Source organism: Bos indicus, chromosome 4, assembly GCF_029378745.1.
Source record: "Bos indicus isolate NIAB-ARS_2022 breed Sahiwal x Tharparkar chromosome 4, NIAB-ARS_B.indTharparkar_mat_pri_1.0, whole genome shotgun sequence".
NCBI classification, from domain to species: domain Eukaryota; kingdom Metazoa; phylum Chordata; class Mammalia; order Artiodactyla; family Bovidae; genus Bos; species Bos indicus.
This window is the reverse complement of record NC_091763.1, coordinates 80,933,194-80,958,165: the sequence shown is the minus strand read 5'-3', so window position 1 is coordinate 80,958,165 and position 24,972 is coordinate 80,933,194. Positions and strand designations below refer to the sequence as shown.

The following is a 24,972-nucleotide window of genomic DNA, read 5'->3' as shown; positions in this document are numbered from 1 at the left end:
CCATCAACTATCAAAGAGAAAGGAAGTCTAATAAGTCAAATTTTAAGAAGGATACATGAATGCATCCCAGTTACCATTGAGGGCAAACACTGAATAGTTTTTTATGACACTTACAGTATATTCTGAGTGAGACCACATTTATAAATTTAACATGAGGGCTAGTGAAGACACTTGCTTTTTCTTGAAATGACTTATTCACTCTTAGCAGAAGAGCTGCTGCTGCTAAGTTGCTTCAGTCATGTCCAACTCTGTGCGACCCCATAGACGGCAGCCCACCAGGCTCCCATGTCCCTGGGATTCTCCAGGCAAGAACACTGGAGTGGGTTGCCATTTCCTTCTCCAATGCGTGAAAGTGAAGTCGCTCAGTCATGCCCGACTCTTCGCAACCCCATGGACTGCAGCCTACCAGGCTCCTCCATCCATGGGACTTTCCAGGCAAGAGTACTGGAGTGGGTCGCCACTGCCTTCTCCATAGCAGAAGAGGGTGGGTCTCAATTCCTGGATAAGCCTTGAGGCCAATTCTGGGATCAGGTGTGGTGACAGGGAGATTTTTAGAAAGGGCACTGTATGTAGCGTCACTTTTTAAAATCCAGGAGAGTAATGCTGTCTTTATTATTCCTCAAGGAAATAAATAAGTGGAACATGTGAAAGAGAAATTGTACTGTTGAGATGTTCTCTTTCCTTCAGGGAATCTTCTTCACTTCTCTCTCCTTTGTTAAGATGATTAATGGCTTGATTTTATTTAAACTGTGGGAAACAAATGAAACCATTAAGTGTTTATATTTAAACCAAATACATTAATAGAGGTAGTGAAACTTTCTGTAGGCCACAGGGCCTGCCCCAGCCCGTAAATGCTCCTTCTGACTTTCCAACACAACTGCCAAACACTGCCTCCACACATTCTTTTTAAAACTTCTTTTCCATTCCAAATCCACTTGGTACTTTCATTACGGTCTTGTTAAAACTGCAAGATGTCCACTGAGACTTACAAGATAGATTTTCTCTTTATTGAGGAGGAGCAAAAGAGGAAGTATATGAAAGCATTTCTATTTGTTATTCCTTCAGGGAGTCATATTAAAGAAAAATAGTGACAATTCTATAGGAAGAATATCTTTTAATTTGACATTGTTTTAATGGTGAGCATTTGAGGTCAGTGTGTTTGCCTCCCCTTGATTTTAGCACCTTGTACAACATCCTGGATAGGACTACTGGGACAGATAATATTATTTTATTTACATGTGGAACAAATAAGGGGATGTACCTACAAGATATATGTTGATTATGGGCTTGATGTAAGTGCAGACATGCACTTATGATATTTGTTCTTAGAATTAGGTCTGTTTTACCCAATTTTGTACCCATAGCCCAGTTTCCTCTAGACAAGACTTACTGTGAGAATCTAATAACTCCTTTCCTATCTTCTCATAAATAGGTACAAGATATTATGAAGGTCTGAGAACTTTTCCTGTGTTCCTATATGTAGATACCTGCTTAAATGTAGTTAAAAACTTCTTAAAGATGACAAACCCAATCACCAGTATGACCCATCCTAATTGCATAATCCTTCTGTGTATATATATCCATGTTAAGAGGTATAAAGCCTAGCAAGGAATGGTCTTGGGGGTGGAGTGGTAGGCCCTGAACTCTAGTACCCAGAGGCAGGTACACAAAAATTTTGTGAGTTACACTTTAAAATTATTTTTCCCTTTTAGATCTTGAATTTGCCTGAACTGATCAATGATTCCAAGTATAGAACTAACCACCTTCGGGTACAGAATAGGAAAGAACTTATTAAAATATTATCAACACGGTAAGCTTGGCTCTACTCTGTACATTTAAGAATTAATATGTTATTAGCGTTTATCTGGTATTTTTTGGTGTTCTCTTCAGCTTACTTAGATTAACTTAAAAGTATCTTTCATTTCACAGAATTGGTTAGTGGAAATATGTTTTAAAGCTATGTTTTACTTTGTCTGAAAGCATTTTACATGTCTTATAAAGTACTGTATCATAACAATGATATGAATAAGAAAGTCACAATAACTTGAATTAAGTTGCTTCTTTATGGTATGTGTTTGGCTTTAGTTGATCATAAATAGGAACAATAATAATTCAACATCATTTTTTACATTTACTATATGAAATGCTCTCTCTATATAAGCTAATTTAAACCTTATAATAATCCTGTGAGAGAAGTTCTATCATTCTTACTTTACAGATAAGGAAACTGAGACAAGGGAGGTTAGGTCAAGAGTTTGTTGGCTTTTCTGAGCCTCTCCTGTGTAGTTTGTCATGATGATGTTTTTAAAATGGCAAATCAAGTTATGGATCATAAAGGATTAGTGCTAATCAGTTAGAGTATTTGATTTCTAAATTATTTCATTCATGTCAGGTTATGCTTTTGTTTGCCCCAGAAGAAGTTAATAATTCATACTCTTTCCTATCAGTTTCACTTTTGTTTACATCTAAACTTCTGAATCTAAAGGAACAGAATGTGGTTTTTGTGGATCTAAATACCCGTATGTACTGTTCTTCAGTGTGGAATGTTTGCTCTCATCACACCAGTAAGCTAAGAACTTTTGTTCAGATACCATGTCTTGTCTTTTAAAAAAGGCCCTTGTGTTTCCATGTAGCATAGATATATCAAACCTCTTAGGCTCACAGATATATAGAACAAACTAATGATTACCAGTGAGGATGTGGGGGAGGGGCAGTATAGGAGTTGGGGACTGGGAGGTATAGCCTATTGAGTGCAAGATAGGCTACACGGATGTATTGAACAACATGGGGAATATAGCCAATACTTTGTAATAATCAACCAGGACCTACTTAAAAAATAGAAAGACAAACAAGGGGACTTGCCTGGCAATCCAGTGATTAAGACTTCACCTTCCAATGCAGGGACTGCAGGTTTGATTCCTGTTCAGGGAGCTAAGATCCCAAATGCCTTGTGATCAAAAACTAAAACATAAAATAGAAGCAATACTGTAACAAATTCAGTAAAGACTTTAAAAATAGTCCACATCAAAAAATATTAAAATAAACACACAAACAAACAAAACTTCTTAGAAAAACACTTCTAATTTATTTATTTATTTATTTCTGTTCCCTTATTTAGGGATTTCTACACGAGTCAGCATTACTTACTTGGTCTTTCCTGGATTTTAAGCACTTCTCTACACTGCCTGTATCTCCTTCTTCAATCAATGGGGCCTCTGTGTGTGGGACTGATATGCATAGAAGAGGGGAATGGGAATTGGGCTCCCCTTCTTTGGTCATTAGTTAAATAAAACTCAGATTCTACTGCAAAGTCAGAGAGCCCTCAGTCATTAACCTTTCACCCAATAAGAATCGGCCATTTAGCTCTGCTTTTTGCCTCTTTGCCTGTCATGCAGTTTTTAATTCATTAATACGACGACTTTTTCCTTTCACACAACGGTTACCAAGTTTCAATAATAGACACTTGTGAGAACCTTATCAAAAGCTCTTTGATAGTCTAAACAAATCATATCCATGCTGTGAGAAGAGTGGACCCAAGAAAAATACAAAACCTAGGCAGATGCAAGTGTCCTCTTATTTCTGAATTGTCAGCACTTTTATAACTTCAAGAACCACAAAATTATTGGTTTCCTATGTCCTAAAACTTGTATTCTTTGCTAAATTCTGTTATAGAATTCTGCTTTGTACAGACTTTTAACATCATCTGTAACAGTTTAATTTCTAATTTCTCTCTTTGGGGTGAATTAAATAACCTGACACCTTCTTCTTTCTACTCTTATATACCCAGAAGTGGAAGTTTCAGCATTTTAGATCCCATAGGTTCTTGTGTCTTTATTCAGACTTTAGGAATCACACTTGTAAAGAACAGGCTAAAGGGTAGTCTTAAGAGAGGAAACTTGATCGAGGCGGGTCCCATCATCATACAGCCTGCAGTTAAAACACAGACTACCACTGCAAGGCCCTTGGTTGCCTGGGGGCCAGAGTCCCTGCCCTCTTCATTTGCTGTATGGATGTATTTTGGTGGTACTTTGTGGGATGCAGTTCTTCACTTTCTTCTCAAGTATCGTCTTCTCCATGGTGGATCAAATAGTAATGACCAGGGAAGATTAGCATATTGGTTTAGTCCCTTTGATAACTTTTTCATTTGTTTTTCTGAACAAATATCCATGGGTTCATTAGTACCATTAATTACTGGGCTTTCATAAGTATGTGTTAGTTGCTCAGTCATGTCCAACTCTTTGAAACTCCAGGGACTCTAGCCTGACAGGCTTCTCTGTCCATGGAATTCTCCAGGTGAGAATACTGGAGTGGATTGCCATTTTTTCCTCCATGGAATCTTCCTGACCCAGGGCTTGAATCTACTGTGCTGCAGTCAGATTCTTTACCAGCTGAGCCACCAGGGAAGCCCTGGCTTTCAGAAGTCTCTGTGAACGTTAAAAATATCTCATTTTCATGATTTTATGTTTTTCTAATATTCAAAATATTAGTGGCTCTATATTAATTAGAGGATTAAATCTGGCTGTTTTGGTCTGACATTATGGCCTTCCACAATCTGACATGACCTTTCCTTTCTACTTTTTCTCAGTATAAAGAATAGTATAGAGAAGTGAGTTCAGAGAGAGAGTGGGGGTGGGGGATGGCAGGAACATCATGCTGTAAAAGTTCCAATAGACTTTATGATGAAGGAGTTCCTTAAACTTGAGAAACAAAGGAAAGTATTTGACCATAAAATGAGTTAGCTTATCAACAACTTCTATTTTCTGTCTAAACTAATGGTAGATCTTTTTTCTGTCCAATTTTATTGAGATATAATTGATATATAATGTTGTATTAGTTTAAGGCATACTGATAATGGTTTGATATGTGTATATATTCTGAAATGATGACGATAATAAGTTTTAGTTAACATCTGTCATATCAGAGTTACAAACCTTTTTTTTCCCTTGTGATGAGAACTTTTAAGATCTGCTCTCTTAGCAACCATCACATACAATACAGTATTATTACCTATAGTCACCATTGTTGTTTAGTAGCTAAGTCACGTCTGACTCTTTGTGGTCTGTCCATGGGATTTCCCTGGCAAGAATACTGGAGTGGGTTGGCATTTCCTTCCCCAGGGAATCTTCCTGATCCAGGGATAGAACCCAGGTCTCCTGCATTGCAGGCAGATTCTTTACTGCTGAGCCACCAGGGAAGCCCAGAGTCACCATGCTGTATATTATATCCTCAGGAGCTATTCATCTTGTAACTGGAAGTTTGTACCTTTTGACCACCTTCACCTATTTTCACGACTCTGAAGAGATGTCCTGAAGAGAATACTCTAGCTGGTAGAGTTCAAAGTTTTCGAGCAACTTAGAGTCAGCAAAACATTCTTCATCACATTAAGAGACTTGAGGGGCTCAAGAGTTTCAGTGGAACATGCTTCCCCATTGTTCATTCTCTTACTCATCTATTTAGCCCATTTATTGACTACCTACTATATGCCAGTGACTGTTTTGAGCCCTAGGAAAATGGCATTAAAAAACCAACATAAAAATTCCTATATTCCTGGATTTTCATTAGAATAAACCTTGCAGACTTTCTATAAGACTTGTAGGGCCTCTTCCATAAAAACATTTGTTTTGGTATGCCTCAGAAGTTAGTTGTTCATATTTCTCATGTAAGCTTTTTGTAAATTTTGCTTCATAAAAGTATTACAGCTACAGCCTGTTAATTATTAATTATTTATTGTCCTTTTTTTTGAGTATGTTATAGTACACATGCTACAAGTTTTATATGTGTGGTTTTCCTATCATTTCTATAGAAGAGCATTTTTTTTTTTTTGGTAACATTAGCTACGTTGCCATGTGAAATGCCACGCTTTTTCTTGTCTGCTATTAAATATTGAATCATAAAACTTTCCCTTGATGCTCATAGACACTTTTTTCTTGTGTTTCTGTTTTAGAAAATCTCCAAAATATATAAAAATGTAGAGGGATTTGTTAGAGTGAATTTGCATTTTGCCGCTGCTACTGCTGCTAAGTCGCTTCAGTCGTGTCTGACTCTGTGCAACCCCATAGATGGAAGCCCACCAGGCTTCCCCGTCCCTGGGATTTTCCAGGCAAGAACACTGGAGTGGGTTGCCATTTCCTTCTCCAATGCATGAAAGTGAAAAGTGAAAGTGAAGTCACTCAGTCGTGTCCGACTCTTAGCGACCCCATGGACTGCAGCCTACCAGGCTCCTCTGTCCATGGGATTTGCCAGGCAAGAGTACTGAAGTGGGTTGCCATTGCCTTCTCCAGAATTTGCACTTTAGGCAACTTAAAAAACTCTACTATGATGGACTCACAGTGTTTATTAAAAAAAGAAAAAAACAAAAAACTTCTTACCCCTTTCATCTGACTTGATATCTAAAAGTGGAAACAGAAGCACCTGCTCTCCTAAATACACATGAAGTTCCCCTCATGGGTTTCAAAATCTTCCATCCAAAGCATTTTTACCAAGTTTCTATTAATTTCCTGAGTAATTTCCCAAATTAACTTTCCTGCCTATGGCAAACGTTCATTTAAATGTTTTAGAATCTGGTAATTCTCTTTGAGTTCTCTGAAATTCATAAATTCTTTAGAAAGTGCCTACCAGAAATGTCAGTCACTTACCTCACTTTTCTGTTATTCTTGCTAAATTCAGTTTGATGTTACTCTCTGAGCATGGTCCGGCCCGTTCAGGAAGGCAGCTGCATGTTTTTGTCATCAGCTGGGTTTTCCACAGCCAGCACACACACAATCCCCCTCAAGTGCTCTCAGGTGTTACTATTCCTCAACTGTCGCCACTAGCACTTTTTTTTTTTAATTTGAAGGTGGAAGGCTTTCCCCTTGAGCTTGCCATTTTATCCAGGGTGTTGCAGAAAGTCTGTTTACCCAGCTGCTAAGACCAAAAACGAGATGCTGCTGCTGCTGCTAAGTTGCTTCAGTCGTGTCCAACTCTATGTGACCCCATGGACTGGACTATGCAGTCCACCAGGCTCTGCCGTCCCTGGGATTCTCCAGGCAAGAACACTGGAGTGGGTTGCCATTAAGCATGTTAAAAGTCAGTCCCCAGCTAAAATACAAAAGAAGAGATATAATGGAGACTCATCCAGGGCCTGTTACAACAAACCCCTTCTTTGCAAAGCTAAAGAGCAACAGACTCCTCGTCCTGGGCCACCCACATGCAGGACCAGAATTTTTGCAATAGTTCAGACCTTGCAGGAGAGACTGAAAATCACGATGTGTATTGATGCTAAGAAGAGAAGGATAAAGATGATGTATTAGTAGTTGGGGAGAAACAGTAGGAAGACATGAAATGAAGATGAAGGGAAGGAGAAACGAAGGGGAAAATAGAAATACAATTCCCTTTATCCTCCCCCTTCCTCTCTTCATTTCTAGCGGCCACCGACTATATGCCCTTGTCCTGTAGATGCAGAGATGATAGAAGTGGTGGGCCCTTGGTCTAAGTAGGAAAACAAACAAATAAAGCAATGAACTAAGTAGTACGAGTGAAGTGCCACTGTGCACATACACCCAGGGTGCTAGGGGCTCAGAGAAGGGGCCGTTCCCTCAATTTGGGCAAGTCAGGGAAGGCTTCCTGTAGGCAGTGTCACCTGAAATGAGTCTTAAAGGACAAACAGAAATAGGCAGGTAAAGAAAAAAGATAGTTCAAAAGAGGAAATATCAAACTGAATGTAATTTTATACAGAGAAAAAAATTAATCATAGGAGAAGAAAAGAAAGTAGCTTGGAGAAAAACTGATAACAACTTTTAAATTGCTTTTTGAAAAATGCCACAAATATTAAGGAAGTGTATATCAGTACAGTCCTGGTGAAGGCAGTCCTAAAATGTTGGTTGTCCTAGGTTGTCATAAATAAAATGACAGTGTCAGATAAATTACCTTTTATTTTTAAAGCACTGTGGCAATTCCTTCAGTAAAATAAATCATTATTTTCAGTTTAGAATGATCTGAGTTTTAAGTCAAGTAATTGAATATCTACTTATTTTTAGACTTTTATATATTAATATATCATGAAATTAAATGCCTTCTTTAAGAGCCTTCTAAACAGAGGTACTAAACAAATATTTGTTGTACTGAATCCAGAACTTATCAAAGAGCTTCATCTCTTTAAATTTGATGTCAGGTCATTTTTAATAGACTTGTTCAGAATATTGGAGAGTTGGACCTGGAACATTTTGGGGGCTGTTGATGGAAGGCTTGTGACTTCAAAGATGCCTAAATATAATGTTAATTTTTAAAACCTGACATCTTGGCTCCTTTAGGCAAATTTGGTCATTTCACTGCCCTGACTAGATCTTTCATGGAGTCCCCACAGCTTTGAGGATAGTTTAAACTATTTATCTTAACATATGTAATTGCAGCTCCCACTTTTGCCTAGACCATCTTATAATTTAGCCTGGTCTTTTAATCTGCTGTGTCTTCACATATGCTCGTCGCTTTTCACTAAAATGATGAAGTTCCTTTGTCCTTTAAAATGAGCACAAATTTTGGGAGCTTTTTCTGTCATTTGTCTGTTTTAAGTGGCTCCTCCTATGTTGCTATGTGAAAGCATCTATTACACTCAACTGTCATTCATCCTCCTCCTTGACAAAACAGTAAATTTCTTAAGGCAGAGACTAGCTTTTGATTTTCAATGATTTTTTTTTTTTTTTTAGAGCAGCTTTGTTGCTGCTGCTGCTGCTAAGTCGCTTCAGTCGTGTCCGACTCTGCGCAACCCCATAGGCGGCAGCCCACCAGGCTCCCCCGTCCCTGGGATTCTCCAGGCAAGAACACTGGAGTGGGTTGCCATTTCCTTCTCCAATGCATGAAGGGAAAAGCGAAAGTGAAGTCGCTGCATCGTGTCCAGCTCTTAGCGACCCCATGGACTGCAGCCTACCAGGCTCCTCTGTCCATGGGATTTTCCAGGCAAGAGTACTAGAGTGGGGTGCCACTGGCTTCTCTGTTAGAGCAGCTTTCAGATCAGATCAGAACAGATCAGTCGCTCAGTTGTATCCGACTCTTTGTGACCCCATGAATCGCAGCACACCAGGCCTCCCTGTCCATCACCAACTCCCAGAGTTCACTGAGACTCACATCCATCGAGTCAGTGATGCCATCGAGCCATCTCATCCTCTGTCGTCCCCTTCTCCTTTTGCCCCCAATCCCTCCCAGCATCAGAGTCTTTTCCAATGAGTCATCTCTTTGCATGAGGTGGCCAAAGTACTGTAGTTTCAGCTTTAGCATCATTCCTTCCAAAGAAATCCCAGGGCTGATCTCCTTCAGAATGGACTGGTTGGATCTCCTTGCAGTCCAAGGGACTCTCAAGAGTCTTCTCCAACACCACAGTTAAAAGCATCAATTCTTCAGTGCTCAGCCTTCTTCACAGTCCAACTCTCACATCCATACATGACCACAGGGAAAACCATAGCCTTGACTAGACGAACCTTTGTTGGCAAAGTAATGTCTCTGCTTTTGAATATGCGATCTAGGTTGGTCATAACTTTCCCTTCCAACGAGTAAGCATCTTTTAATTTCATGGCTGCAATCACCATCTACAGTGATTTTGGAGCCCAGAAAAATAAAGTTTGACACTGTTTCCACTGTTTCCCCATCTATTTCCCATGAAGTGATGGGACCGGCTGCCATGATCTTCGTTTTCTGAATGTTGAGCTTTAAGCCAACTTTTTCACTCTCCACTTTCACTTTCATCAAGAGGCTTTTGAATTCCTCTTCACTTTCTGCCATAAGGGTGGTGTCATCTGCATATCTGAGGTTATTGATATTTCTCCCAGCAATCTTGATTCCAGCTTGTGTTTCTTCCAGTCCAGCGTTTCTCATGATGTACTCTGCATAGAAGTTAAATAAACAGGGTGACAATATACAGCCTTGACGAACTCCTTTTCCTATTTGGAACCAGTCTTTTGTTCCATGTCCAGTTCTAACTGTTGCTTCCTGACCTGCATACAAATTTCTCAAGAGGCAGGTCAGGTGGTCTGGTATTCCCATCTCTTTCAGAATTTTCCACAGTTTATTGTGATCCACACAGTCAAAGGCTTTGGCATAGTCAATAAAGCAGAAATAGATGCTTTTCTGGAACTCTCTTTGCTTTTTCCATGATCCAGTGGATGTTGGCAATTTGATCTCTGGTTCCTGTGCCTTTCCTAAAACCAACTTGAACATCAGCAAGTTCATGGTTCACATATTGCTGAAGCCTGGCTTGGAGAATTTTGAGCATTACTTTACTAGCATGTGAGATGAGTGCAATTGTGCAGTAGTTTGAGCATTCTTTGGCATTGCCTTTCTTTGGGATTGGAATGAAAACTGACCTTTTCCAGTCCTGTGGCCACTGCTGAGTTTTCCAAATTTGCTGGCATATTGAGTGCAGCACTTTCACAGCATCATCTTTCAGGATTTGGAATAGCTCAACTGGAATTCCATCACTTCCACTAGCTTTGTTCGTAGTGATGCTTTCTAAGGCCCACTTGACTTCACATTCCAGGATGTCTGGCTCTAGGTCAGTGATCACACCATCGTGATTATCTGGGTCGTGAAGATCTTTTTTGTACAGTTCTTCTGTGTATTCTTGCCATCTCTTCTTAATATCTTCTGCTTCTATTGGTTATAGCAAAACTGAGAGGGAGGCCCAAAGAGTTCCCATATACCCTCTGCTATCCTGTTTCCTGCCTCCCCCCAGCCTCTCCACTATTAACATTCCTCACCAGAATGGTACATTTGTTATAACTGATTCACCTACATTGATACATCATAAGAGACTATGTCATTTAAAAAATTTTTATTTCTAGTGCATATTTAGGTTCCTGACACTAGGTGTTCTTTGAGTTAGTGAACACATGAATTAATAAGGGGCAGGCAAAGCCATCCAAATTTGGCAAAGCAGCTAAAGGAAAAAGACCCAATGTCAGGTAAAGTAAAAAGAGGAGAGCAGTGGTAGCTAGAAATGACAACTTTTTCTATACGCATCTAGGAGGACTGTGTTATGATCACAGAATGTCAAAAGACCTGAAAACCAGAGTCTTCCACTGACTGTGGACCCGAGCAAATCCTCGGATTGCTCTGAGCATCAGGTTCTCTTGTGTACAGTGTGTCTAACAATACCTACATCATGGTGAGAATTAAAAAACAGAACAGGCATGAAAGCTGCCAGCACGGCCCTCGGCATATGACAGTGTTCAGTGTATTGTAGGAGAATCTCAATCCTTAAGAATCATAAAATCCTAATTTTTTGCCATCAGAGTTCTCCTATATCTTTTTTTTAATTCATAGATGCCATGTTTTGAGAGATTTTTCCCTTCCAAACTATAATTATTATATGAATTACCTTTCACAATTTTCATTTAATAAAGTTTCTTTTAACTGCCAATCAGATTCTGATTAGTATAACTAGTGTTATTGTACTGATTTGATTTAATTTTAACAGAAATAAAGCATGACAGTCTACTTGGCCTGTATGACCCTGTTGCAGCTAAATAAATTATTTCTGTTCAACTTAAAAAAATTAAAAATAGCTCACAAGATTCAGGAATACATTTAATTTTGTACAATGATCTTAATAACAGTTTCTTTTTTCTTTTTTTCAAACCCAAGGTGGGCCTTAATAGCTCATATACTATTCCCTTTCAAGAAATACTATGTTTCAGTGTAGGCAGTGAATTTGGAACTTGTGAACATTCCACTTAAATTATTCCACACATTTGTGGTTGTACCTTCATAAATAATGAAACACTTTAGTGTGTTTCTCAGTTGCTATGCTGTGTTAACAGCCTCTATGAAGAGCTTCAGTCAGGGGCTTTGAACTCTGAAATAAAATGTATCCATGAGTTTTCCTGTGTCATTTTTATGGTTAAGTTTTTCAAAGTTTTAATGGGTATCCCTGGCTTTCCTGAAAGCTGTTGACTTTACCTTCTGTTAAATAACGTATTGTTCTTGTGCTTAGTTGCTCAGTCATGTCTGACTCTTTGCTACCCCATGGTCTGTAGCCCTCCAGGCTCCTCTATCCATGGGAATCCTCCAGGCCAGAATACTGGAGTGAGTTGCCATGCCCTTCTCCAGGGGATCTTCCCAACCCAGGGATTGAACCCAGGTCTCCCACATTGCAGGTAGATTCTTTACTGCCTGCAATAAAGAATTTCCTGGTGCCTGGTCTGAGCCATCAGGAAAGCTCAAGTATCCTTAATTTTAATTTCTAGTAAAAAAAAATAAAACCACCACATATTTTTATCTCTTGCCTCTTCCCCTACCCCTGACTTAAATCCTTATTTCAGTCCTCCCTTCTACCTGCTTTCCATGGCCCCATCTTCCTGTCCTTATCCTGTCTTTCACAATTTGGATTCTTTTTTTTTTTTTCTTTCTTTCTTTTTTTTTTTTAATTTTACTTTATTTTTAAACTTTACATAATTGTATTAGTTTTGCCAAATATAAAAATGAATCTATCACAGGTATACATGTGCTCCCCATCCTGAACCCTCCTCCCTCCTCCCTCCCCATACCATCCCTATGGGTCGTCCCAGGGCACCAGCCCCAAGCATCCAGTATCGTGCATCGAACCTGGACTGGCATCTTGTTTCATACATGGTATTTTACGTTTCAGTACCATTCTCCCAAATCTTCCTACCCTCTCCCTCTCCCACAGAGTCCATAAGACTGTTCCATACATCAGTGTCTCTTTTGCTGTCTCATACACAGGGTTATTGTTATCATCTTTCTAAATTCCATATATATGCGTTAGTATACTGTATTGGTGTTTTTCTTTCTGGCTTACTTCACTCTGTATAATAGGCTCCAGTTTCATCCACCTCATTAGAACTGATTCAAATGTGTTCTTTTTAATGGCTGAGTAATACTCCATTGTGTATATGTACCACTGCTTTCTTATCCATTCATCTGCTGATGGTTGGATTCAGGTTGCTTCCATGTCCTGGCTATTATAAACAGTGCTGCGATGAACATTGGGGTACACGTGTCTCTTTCCCTTCTGGTTTCCTCAGTGTGTATGCCCAGCAGTGGGATTGCTGGATCATAAGGCAGTTCTATTTCCAATTTTTTAAGGAATCTCCACACTGTTCTCCATAGTGGCTGTACTAGTTTGCATTCCCACCAACAGTGTAAGAGGGTTCCCTTTTATCCACACCCTCTCCAGCATTTGTTGCTCGTAGACTTTTGGATCGCAGCCATTCTGACTGGTGTGAAATGGTACCTCATAGTGGTCTTGATTTGCATTTCTCTGATAATGAGTGATGTTGAGCATCTTTTCATGTGTTTGTTAGCCATCTGTATGTCTTCTTTGGAGAAATGTCTATTTAGTTCTTTGGCCCATTTTTTGATTGGGTCATTTATTTTTCTGGAGTTGAGCTGTAGGAGTTGCTTGTATATTTTTGAGATTAGTTGTTTGTCAGTTGCTTCATTTGCTATTATTTTCTCCCATTCTGAAGGCTGTCTTTTCACCTTGCTGATAGTTTCCTTTGATGTGCAGAAGCTTTTAAGGTTAATTAGGTCCCATTTGTTTATTTTTGCTTTTATTTCCAATATTCTGGGAGGTGGGTCATAGAGGATCCTGCTGTGATGTATGTCAGAGAGTGTTTTGCCTGTTTTTCTCTAGGAGTTTTATAGTTTCTGGTCTTATGTTTAGATCTTTAATCCATTTTGAGTTTATTTTTGTGTATGGTGTTAGAAAGTGTTCTAGTTTCATTCTTTTACAAGTGGTTGACCAGATTTCCCAGCACCACTTGTTAAAGAGATTGTCTTTAATCCATTGTATATTCTTGCCTCCTTTGTCAAAGATAAGGTGTCCATATGTGCGTGGATTTATCTCTGGGCTTTCTATTTTGTTCCATTCATCTATATTTCTGTCTTTGTGCCAGTACCATACTGTCTTGATAACTGTGGCTTTGTAGTAGAGCCTGAAGTCAGGTAGGTTGATTCCTCCAGTTCCATTCTTCTTTCTCAAGATCGCTTTGGCTATTTGAGGTTTTTTGTATTTCCATACGAATTGTGAAAGTATTTGTTCTAGCTCTGTGAAGAATACTGTTGGTAGCTTGATAGGGATTGCATTGGATCTATAAATTGCTTTGGGTAGTATACTCATTTTCACTATATTGATTCTTCCAATCCATGAACATGGTATATTTCTCCATCTATTAGTGTCCTCTTTGATTTCTTTCACCAGTATTTTATAGTTTTCTATATATAGGCCTTTAGTTTCTTTAGGTAGATATATTCCTAAGTATTTTATTCTTTCCTTTGCAATGGTGAATGGAATTGTTTCCTTAATTTCTCTTTCGGTTTTCTCATTATTAGTGTATAGGAATGCAAGGGATTTCTGTGTGTTGATTTTATATCCTGCAACTTTACTATAGTCATTGATTACTTCTAGTAATTTTCTGGTGGAGTCTTTAGGGTTTTCTATGTAGAGGATCATGTCATCTGCAAACAGTGAGAGTTTTACTTCTTCTTTTCCAATTTGGATTCCTTTTATTTCTTTTTCTGCTCTGATTGCTGTGGCCAAAACTTCCAAAACTATGTTGAATAGTAATGGTGAAAGTGGGCACCCTTGTCTTGTTCCTGACTTTAGAGGAAATGCTTTCAATTTTTCACCACTGAGGATAATGTTTGCTGTGGGTTTGTCATATATAGCTTTATTATGTTGAGGTATGTTCCTTCTATTCCTGCTTTCTGGAGAGTTTTTATCATAAATGGGTGTTGAATTTTGTCAAAGGCTTTCTCTGCATCTATTGAGATAATCATATGGTTTTTATTTTTCAATTTGTTAATGTGGTGTATTACATTGATTGATTTGCGGATATTGAAGAATCCTTGCATCCCTGTGATAAAGCCCACTTGGTCATGGTGTATGATCTTTTTAATGTGTTGTTGGATTCGGATTGCTAGAATTTTGTTAAGGATTTTTGCATCTATGTTCATCAGTGATATTGGCCTGTAGTTTTCTTTTTTTGTGGCATCTTTGTCAGGTTTTGGTATTAGGGTGATGGTGGCCTCATAGAATGAGTTTGGAAGTTTACCTTCCTATGCAATTTTCTGGAAGAGTTTGAGCAGGATAGGTGTTAGCTCTTCTCTAAATTTTTGGTAGAATTCAGCTGTGAAGCCGTCTGGACCTGGGCTTTTGTTTGCTGGAAGATTTTTGATTACAGTTTCAATTTCCGTGCTTGTGATGGGTCTGTTAAGGTTTTCTATTTCTTCCTGGTCGAGTTTTGGAAAGTTGTACTTTTCTAAGAAGTTATCCATTTCTTCCACGTTGTCCATTTTATTGGCATATAATTGTTGATAGTAGTCTCTTATGATCCTTTGTATTTGTGTGTTGTCTGTTGTGATCTCTCCATTTTCATTTCTAATTTTATTGATTTGATTTTTCTCCCTTTGTTTCTTGATGAGTCTGTCTAATGGTTTGTCAATTTTATTTATCCTTTCAAAGAACCAGCTTTTGGTTTTGTTGATTTTTGCTATGGTCTCTTTTGTTTCTTTTGCATTTATTTCTGCTCTAATTTTTAAGATTTCTTTCCTTCTACTAACCTGGGGGTTCTTCATTTCTTCCTTTTCTAGTTGCTTTAGGTGTAGAGTTAGGTTATTTATTTGACTTTTTTCTTGTTTCTTGAGGTGTGCCTGTATTGCTATGAATTTTCCCCTTAGGACTGCTTTTACCGTGTCCCATAGGTTTTGGGTTGTTGTGTTTTCATTTTCATTCGTTTCTATACAAATTTTGATTTCTTTTTTGATTTCTTCTGTGATTTGTTGGTTATTCAGCAGCGTGTTGTTCAGCCTCCATATGTTGCAATTTTTAATAGTTTTTCTCCTGTAATTGAGATCTAATCTTACTGCATTGTGGTCAGAAAAGATGCTTGGAATGATTTCTATTTTTTTGAATTTACCAAGGCTAGCTTTATGGCCCAGGATGTGATCTATCCTGGAGAAGGTTCCATGTGCGCTTGACAAAAAGGTGAAATTCATTGTTTTGGGATGAAATGTCCTATAGATATCAATTAGGTCTAACTGGTCTATTGTATCATTTAAAGTTTGTGTTTCCTTGTTAACTTTCTGTTTAGTTGATCTATCCATAGGTGTGAGTGGGGTATTAAAGTCTCCCACTATTATTGTGTTATTGTTAATTTCTCTTTTCATACTTGTTAGCATTTGTCTTACATACTGCGGTGCTCCCATGTTGGGTGCATATATATTTATAATTGTTATATCTTCTTCTTGGATTGATCCTTTGATCATTATGTAGTGACCTTCTTTGTCTCTTTTCACAGCCTTTGTTTTAAAGTCTATTTTATCTGATATGAGTATTGCTACTCCTGCTTTCTTTTGGTCCCTATTTGCATGGAAAATCTTTTTCCAGCCCTTCACTTTCAGTCTGTATGCGTCCCCTGTTTTGAGGTGGGTCTCTTGTAGACAACATATGTAGGGGTCTTGTTTTTGTATCCATTCAGCCAATCTTTGTCTTTTGGTTGGGGCATTCAACCCATTTACGTTTAAGGTAATTACTGATAAGTATGATCCCGTTGCCATTTACTTTATTGTTTTGGGTTCGAACTTATACACCGTTTTTGTGTTTCCTGTCTAGAGAATATCCTTTAGTATTTGTTGGAGAGCTGGTTTGGTGGTGCAGAATTCTCTCAGCTTTTGCTTTTCTGAAAAGCTTTTGATTTCTCCTTCATACTTAAATGAAATCCTTGCTGGGTACAATAATCTGGGCTGTAGGTTATTTTCTTTCATCATTTTAAGTATGTTTTGCCATTCCCTCCTGGCTTGAAGAGTTTCTATTGAAAGATCAGCTGTTATCCTTATGGGAATTCCCTTGTGTGTTATTTGTTGTTTTTCCCTTGCTGCTTTTAATATTTGTTCTTTGTGTTTGATCTTTGTTAATTTGATTAATATGTGTCTTGGGGTGTTTCGCCTTGGGTTTATCCTGTTTGGGACTCTCTGGGTTTCTTGGACTTGGGTGATTATTTCCTTCCCCATTTTAGGGAAGTTTTCAACTATTATCTCCTCAAGTATTTTCTCATGGTGTTTCTTTTTGTCTTCTTCTTCTGGAACCCCTATGATTCGAATGTTGTAGCGTTTAATATTGTCCTGGAGGTCTCTGAGATTGTCCTCATTTCTTTTAATTCATTTTTCTTTTATCCTCTGATTCATTTATTTCTACCATTCTATCTTCTAATTCACTAATCCTATCTTCTGCCTCTGTTATTCTACTATTTGTTGCCTCCAGAGTGTTTTTAATTTCATTTATTGCATTATTCAATATATATTGACTCTTTTTTATTTCTTCTAGGTCCTTGTTAAACCTTTCTTGCATCTTCTCAATCCTGTCTCCAGGCTATTTATCTGTGATTCTATTTTAATTTCAAGATTTTGGATCAATTTCACTATCATTATTCGGAATTCTTTATCAGGTAGATTCCCTATCTCTTCCTCTTTTGTTTGGTTTGGTGGGCATTTATCCTGTTCCTTTATCTGCTGGCTATTCCTCTGTCTCTTCATCTTGTTTAAATTGCTGAGTTTGGGGTGTCCTTTCTGTATTCTGGCAGTTTGTGGAGTTCTCTTTATTGTGGCTTTTCCTCACTGTGTGTGGGTTTGTATAGGTGGCTTGTCAAGGTTTCCTGATTAGGGAAGCTTGTGTCGGTGTTCTGGTGGGTGGAGCTGTATTTCTTCTCTCTGGAGTGCAATGAAATGTCCAGTAATGAGTTATGAGATGTCTGTGGTTTTGGGGTGACTTTGGGCAGCTTGTATCTTGAAGCTCAGGGCTGTGCTCCTTTGTTGCTGGAGAATTTGCTTGGAATGTCTTGCCCTGGAACTTGTTGGCCCTTGTGTGGTGCTTGGTTTCAGTGTCGGTATGGAGGCGTTTGATGAGCTCCTGTCAATTAATGTTCCTTGGAGTAAGGAGTTCCCTGGAGTCAGGGTTTGGACTTAAGCCTCCTGCTTCCAGTTATTGGTCTTATTTTTACAGTAGTTTCAAAACTTCTCCTTCTATACAGCACCATTGATAAAACATCTACGTTAAAGATGAAAAGTTTCTCTACTGTGAGGGTCACTCAGAGAAGTTCACAGCTTTACATGGAGAAGAGAAGAGGGAGGAGGGAGTTAGAGGTGACCCAAATGAGATGAGGTGGAATCAATAGTGGAGAGAGTGGGGTAGCCAGTAGTCACTTCCTTATGTGCACTCCACAACTGGACCACTCAGAGATGTTCACGGAGTTATACAGAGAAGAGAAGAAGGAGGAAGGAGACAGAGGTGGCCAGAGGGATAAAAGGGGGGAATGAAAAGGAGGGAGACAGATCCAGCCAGTAATCAGTTCCCTAAGTGTTCTCCACCGTCTGGAATACACATAATCTCACAGAGTTGGGTAGAGTAGAGAGGGGTTAGGGAGGAGACACAGGCAACCTGGTGGAGAAAAAGGAGAGTCCACAGGGAGAGAGAGCAGTCAAGCCAGTAATCTCACTCCCTAGTGAAAAATGGGTCCTGAAGATTGGGTTCTTAAAGGTACAAAATTGGTAACAAATACATAAAAGCAAAAATTAAAAATCTAGTGTAGAGTTTGGAATTTCAAAAATATGATGTTAAAGAAAAGAAGAAGGAAAAGAAAGAGAAAAAACGAACAAAGAAAAACAAACAAGGTCGTGAAAATTATAAAGAAAATACAGGTACAAAATTGATAACTAATACCAAAAAGCAAAAATTAAAAATCTAGAGTAGAGTTTGGAATTTCAAAAATACAATGTTAAAAAAAAGGAAGAAGAAACATAAAGAGAGAAAAAAACCAAACAAAAACAAACAATGTTGCAAAAATTATAAAGAAAATACAGGTACAAATTTGATATCAAATACCAAAAAGCATAAATTAAAAATCTAGAGTAGAGTTTGGAATTTCAGATATACAGTGTTATATAAAAGAAGAAGAGAATGAAACAAACAAACAAACAAAAAGTCACAGAAATTATAAAAAAAAACCTGTAGGTACAAAATTGATAACATATACCAAAAAGCTAAAATTAAAAAACTAGAGTAGAGTTTGGAATTTCAAAAATACAATGTTAAAGAAAAGAAGAAGAAAAAAAAAAAAAGGTCAAAAAATTATAAAATATATATATATATGAAGTTTGCTGAAGAAGAAAAAAATAGGGTCTTTTTTTTTTTGCAAAGTAATAGGTTATAAAAGTGAAAAAGGAACAATAGAGGACTTAAAAAATTTTTTTTTATTAAAAAAAAAAAAGAAAGAATGATCTTAAAAATAGTAAAACTATATCTAGGACTTTCTCTGGTTTTGTTGTATTGTGGGTTCAGTTCATTTTTGGCTAGTTCCTTGGTCCGACTTATATTTCTCAAGATCTATAGGCCCCTTCCTACGTAGTCCATAGTAACCATGGGGTTTTAATCTATTGCCCGTAGCTTCCAAGGCGTTTCCCTCTGTTATAACTTCTTCTGTTTGCTGGTCTCTTCAGTGTCTGGCTTCCGCGCTGACACAAAGGGGACAGTGGGGGAAACTTTTTTTTTGGGGGGGGCGCTCACTTGTTCAGTCGCGCTGTGGGGAGGGAGGGAGGGATGCTGCAAACAAATAACACTGGCGTGCGCTCGCAGTGCCTCAGCCACACTGGGTCTGCCCCCGCTCACGGCGCATGTAGCCTCCCTGCCCACACTGCTCGGGCTCTAGGTTGTTCAGCCGGGAACAATCCGAGGCCGGCCCTGGGCTGCATGCACCTCCCAGGTCCAAGCCACTCAGGTTCAGGCACTAGGGTAGTCCTCAGAGGCGCAGACTCAGTTGGGCCTGCATTTTGTGCTCTTCCCAGGTTCGAGCAGCTCAGGTGATGAGGTGTTTGGTGAACGCCAATGCTGCGACTTATCGCCTCCCTGCCACTTGGTTATCTGCGTGTAAAACCGGCGCACCTTGTCAGGCAGATGTTGACCGTCCAGACCCCCAAGAAGTTTTAGTTAGCAAAGAAGCCTGCTTACAGTTGTATAGATAATGTCTATCTGGGGCTGCGATTGCCCCCTTCCGGCTCTGGCTGCCTGTCACCGGAGGGGGAAGGTCTGCCGCCGGCTATCTCTGTTCAGTCCTTTGTTCCATGCGCGGGCCTGGCGGTGTCTTAGGTTGGGGCTGGCTTTTCGCGTGGTAGATATCCCACAGTCTGGTTTGCTAGCCCAAATTATTTCGCTCAGATAGCGCTCAGGGTATTCAGGCCAGATTTTTACTCTAAGCGATGCAGCCGGCGCCGCGCCTCCCTGCCCAGCCCCCGCTTGCTAATGGCGGATGCAGGCGTCTGCGCTGCTTCTCCGCTGGGGGAGTTACTGTAGGGCTCGCAATCTGCGAGTTTTAATTGTTTATTTTTTCTCCCTGTTATGTTGCCCTCTGTGCTTCCAAAGCTCAGCACAGATTCGGCAGTGAGAAGGTTTCCTGGTGTTTGGAAATTTCTCTCTTTTTAAGACTCCCTTCCTGGGACGGAACTCCATCCCTCCCTCTTTTGTCTCTTTTTTTTGTCTTTTATATTTTTTCCTACCTCCTTTCGAAGAGTTGGGTTGCTTTTCTGGGTGCCTGATGTCCTCTGCCGGCATTCAGAAGTTGTTTTGTGGAATTTACTCGACGTTTAAATGCTCTTTTGATGAATTTGTGGCGGAGAAAGTGTTCTCCCCGTCCTACTCCTCCGCCATCTTGGCTCCTCCTCCAATTTGGACTCTTTTACCATTAAATAATAGGGAGATATCATGTATCACCTTCCTAGGTGGGTTTTACCTTTTTGCAGGAAGGCTTCATTGAACAGTGGTTTGCTTAAAGAACAGGAAGGGTTTTATCAGTGGCTGCCTACATGATATAATTTAGAAGAGCTAGAAGGAACCTTTATTCCATGGAATATAACTGTTCCTTATACATAGTTTGCTGGTTTCAGAAATTCTACAATTATAGATTTGAGGGACTTAAAATTTGGTTCACTCTGAAGCTTCAAACAGCACAGGAGGAGTTAAAGCATAAAGTCTTATTCCTTAGAGTTAATAAAATTTCCCAGGCCTTTTCTTCAGACTAGATTTTAATATGGGAAAAGTGGAGAATTCACCAAAGCCCTGGCTGCCTAAGGTGGGTGAAAAGCAGAATGAAGGCTGAGAGGAGTCGGGGACCTCAGAGATTGTTTCCTCACTGACACTTTTGCCAGGGCTGGGAGGTTCTGAAGTCTCTTTTAACCCTGATTAATTCCTCCCCTTTCTAAACCTGGCAATCTTTGACTCTCCCATGTCTACATGTTTTTAATACAACATAGAGAAACTTATTGTTTTCTCCCACGGAAACTTTTATGTTGGTTTAATATTCTCTTTCCCATGTGATCCCACTTTAAAATCTCTTCTGCCAGCCTTTTCCCCACTCCCTGACTTCTAATAGTATCTTATGATGCTGAATTTTATGTGATTTATATATATCCTCAACCTACATTTTTAGTTTATTGTAACCTCCCCCGCAACCTTGCATAAAGCTTCAAATTGTATCATTGAAGGTTTATCTGGCTTGCACTGCAGAGGGCTGATTTGGATAAATGGATCTGACGTTTGCTGAGGGTCACATTTGTTTTCTTATGCATTCCATGGCAGCTCTGCCATTATCAGCTAATAGATGGTCTCTTGTAAAATGTCTATATTTTATGTGGTACATTTTCTGAATGTTGGTTATTTGGAAATAGATTTAAGTGGCTATGTGTTGTTACTATAAAATCAGCCTGGAGGGAGAAAGAATGAAAGAAACCCAGTCCTGGAATGCATCCTTTTGGCTTACAGAATGCAAAAGGACCTACTGCAACTCCAAACAAGCTCCTCGTGACCGGGGCTCTTTCCACCCTGTTAAGAGAATTCTTTGTGACTGAGAATCAAATGATGTCTTTAAGTGAGTCAGGGTGGAATGGAATGTCATCCCACTCCTACTTTCCTCCTCCTTTTTTCCAGGAGGGCTATAAACCATTCCACACTGCATTTTAGTAGAAAGAATTAGGTGGTAGGGGTGGGATATTTATATGTATGTGCAGGGCGGGTGGATGATGGTGGAGGGAGAGTATCCAGTAAACTCTGTTTCCCTGGATAAAACATTTAATACCCTCATCTCTCCATTGGAACTTAATGTATATTTTTAGATTTATAGAATGTTAGAATCCTAAACACTTGGAGAGCTGGATAGAACTTGGGATAGCATAGAACTTAACCCCTTCCTATGTGTAAGAACTTGGAATTTAACAGCATCATGACCAGAGACCCCTTGAAATCTGGTGGGAGATTCCACAAAGCTTGAAAGGCTTTCCTTTTAGAAGGATGTAGGCACAGCTCTCCAGACTTTGTTGGCTGACCTTCTTTTGCTCTTGACTTTTGAATTGGATAGAGAATCTGGAGTTTGACTCGGTCTCCTGACACTCAGACTCCCAGACTCATTCCTTCCCTGCCCAATTTCCTGCCTGTCTTTGGCTCAGACTGAGTTCTGTTCTGCAATAACTTTGCCCCCCAACTTGGGTCCTATGCTTATCTCTTCTTACCTTCAGCTTTGCAGCATAGGCCTTCCTCGGTCCTTTGATCTTACACCAGCTGATGTTTCTAGGAAGAGCTGACTCCACCTCCTTCCCAGTGCTGACAGCTGACATGCCTGCTGAGCTCTGATTTCCACCAGCTGTTCAGCATCCTGGAACATTCCCTAGTGACCAGCTGCTCCTGGCCGTCTTCACCTGGACATCCACGGTAGTTTTGGCAAGCTGCTCACTTCTTCCAAAGCCAGACTAGACCTACCTTAGTTCTAGTTTAATATGTTTTTCCCAATACCACACAGCTCACTGGTGAGGCTCAAATTGGAATATATTGATTATCAATGCCTTTTCCATAGTACTCACAGGGCAATCGTTTCTATTTTTTTATAACTAGGAATTTTGTGTTTAGAATAATCTTGGCTAGGAAAAGAAACTCAGTGAACATTCTGCACCCCCCAACCAGGCGCACGCGTGCGCACATACAAACACACACACACACAACTTTTAATCTTTCAGTTTATATAAATTTGTGTTTTTCTTAATGATTTTTCTTCCCTCTATTGTGAATTGTTTTTCTTTTCTCATTTGCTAACTTTGGAAAAGGAAAAATCCAGACATTGGAATGTCTGAGTTTATTTAAGTCTCAGTACTCTGTTCAATTTAATGAAGGGAAACAAAAAAGGAAAATCAGAATGCTGGCCTGGATCTTTGTGGCTCTGGGATTGGCCCTTTTTGGTGGTCACTGATAATATACTGTATTTGGAAAATAAGAGTAATTGGTGGTTCCAAGCTATTTTTAAACACATTAAAATATAGAAATATGTTCTAAAATACAGACATTTAGAACTATTAAAAACAGAAATTGTGAGAAACATAATCATTTTGTAATAATTTAAAGTACATTTTATAAAATAGAAAAATAAAAAGATTTATTTAGTATATTCATGAGGTGGAATAGTAGACATAGGTCACATTGCACAGCCTGCTAACAGAGAACATATATTCGTTTTTAGTGTCTATCTATGCAGCATTTATAAACACTGATTACAGACTAGGTTACAAAGAAGACATTATTAATAGTAAACTTCAAGAAAGTTAGTTCAAAAACTAACCATAATGAAATATTCTAAAAATTAATACCAAATTTCAATAGGTAAAACACAGCATGTAAGCAAAAAAATTTAACATGGGATGAAAATTTTAAAATCATATTTAACTATTATGGTAGAGCAAACCATCCTAAAATTTGCTGTTTTAAAATGTATCTGAAAACTTTTTCTATGGAGTTAGATAGAAAATACTTTAGACTCTGTGGACTTTGTCGTCTATATCATAGTTACTTTACTATTGCAGTGAGATGGCAACCGTAGAGAATACTTCAATGAATGAATGTGACTGTATTCCAAAACAACTTTATCTATGGACATTGAAAAATGAATTTCATACATTTTTCATGCATTATGAGATATTATTCTTTTGATTCTTTTCAATCATTTTAAATGTATCCATTTTTTATTGAGAACAAAGAATTTACTCTCAACAATTTTCCTCCATATCATATAGCAGCATTAGCTATAGTCAACATGTAACACATTACATCCCTAGTATTTATTTATTTTATAGCTGGAAGTTTATACCTTTTGAACACCTTCTTCTAGTTTCCCTTCCTTTTACTCTTTGCTTCTGTTTACCACAAGTCTGGTCTTTTTTTCTGAGTTGTTTTTTTTTTTAAGTACTACATCCAAGTGAGATCATACAGTATTTGTCTTTCTCTGTCCAACTTATTTCACTTAGCATAAGACTTGCTCACTTTTTATGTTTGAATAATATTCCATTGTCTATATTTACTACAATTTCTTTATCCATTTATCTATTTGTGGACGTTTGTTTCCATGCATTGGCTATAGCAGATAATGCTGCTGTGCACATTGGGATGTAAATATCTTCTCAAGTTAGTGTGTTCATTTCCTTTGGATGAATCCCCAGACATGGAATTGCTGGATTATGTGATAGTTCTATTTTTAACTTCTTGAGGATCCTCCATAGCATTTTCCATAGTGCTTACCAATTTACAAGCCCACCAACAGTCCAAAAGAGTTCCCTTTTCTTCACAGCTATGACAGCATTTGTCATTTCTTTGTTTTTGATGATGCCATTCTAACAAGCATAAGTTAATGTCTTATTGTGGCTTTAATTTGCATTTTCTTGGTGACTAGTGATGTTAAGTATCTTTTCATGTGTCTTTTGGCCATCTGTATGAATTCTTTAGAGACATATCTACTCAGGCCCTTTGCCTATTTTTTTAAATTGGGTTATTTGGATTTTGCTATTTAATGAATTATTTATATATTTTGAATATTAACCCATTTTCATGTATATAGTTTGCAAATTTTTTTCCCATTCCACAGGTTGTCTTTTCATTTTGTTGATGGTTTCTTTCATTGTGCAGAA

At 38.6% G+C, this 24,972-nt stretch overlaps 1 protein-coding gene across 13 annotated transcripts in view; it reads left to right on the top strand.

The window, feature by feature from the left end:
- Nucleotides 1–24,972, top strand: part of SUGCT (succinyl-CoA:glutarate-CoA transferase) — an 861,197-nt gene that overhangs the window by 291,022 nt on the left and 545,203 nt on the right. For all 13 annotated transcript variants that reach the window (XR_011566121.1, XR_011566122.1, XM_070787292.1 and 10 more), the window contains one exon: nt 1,713–1,810. Coding sequence is in view for 11 of the 13 variants with exons in the window: in XM_070787292.1 (XP_070643393.1) it covers nt 1,713–1,810 (98 nt within the window). In the remaining 2 variants the exon portion in view is untranslated. The remainder of the gene's footprint in view (nt 1–1,712; nt 1,811–24,972) is intronic.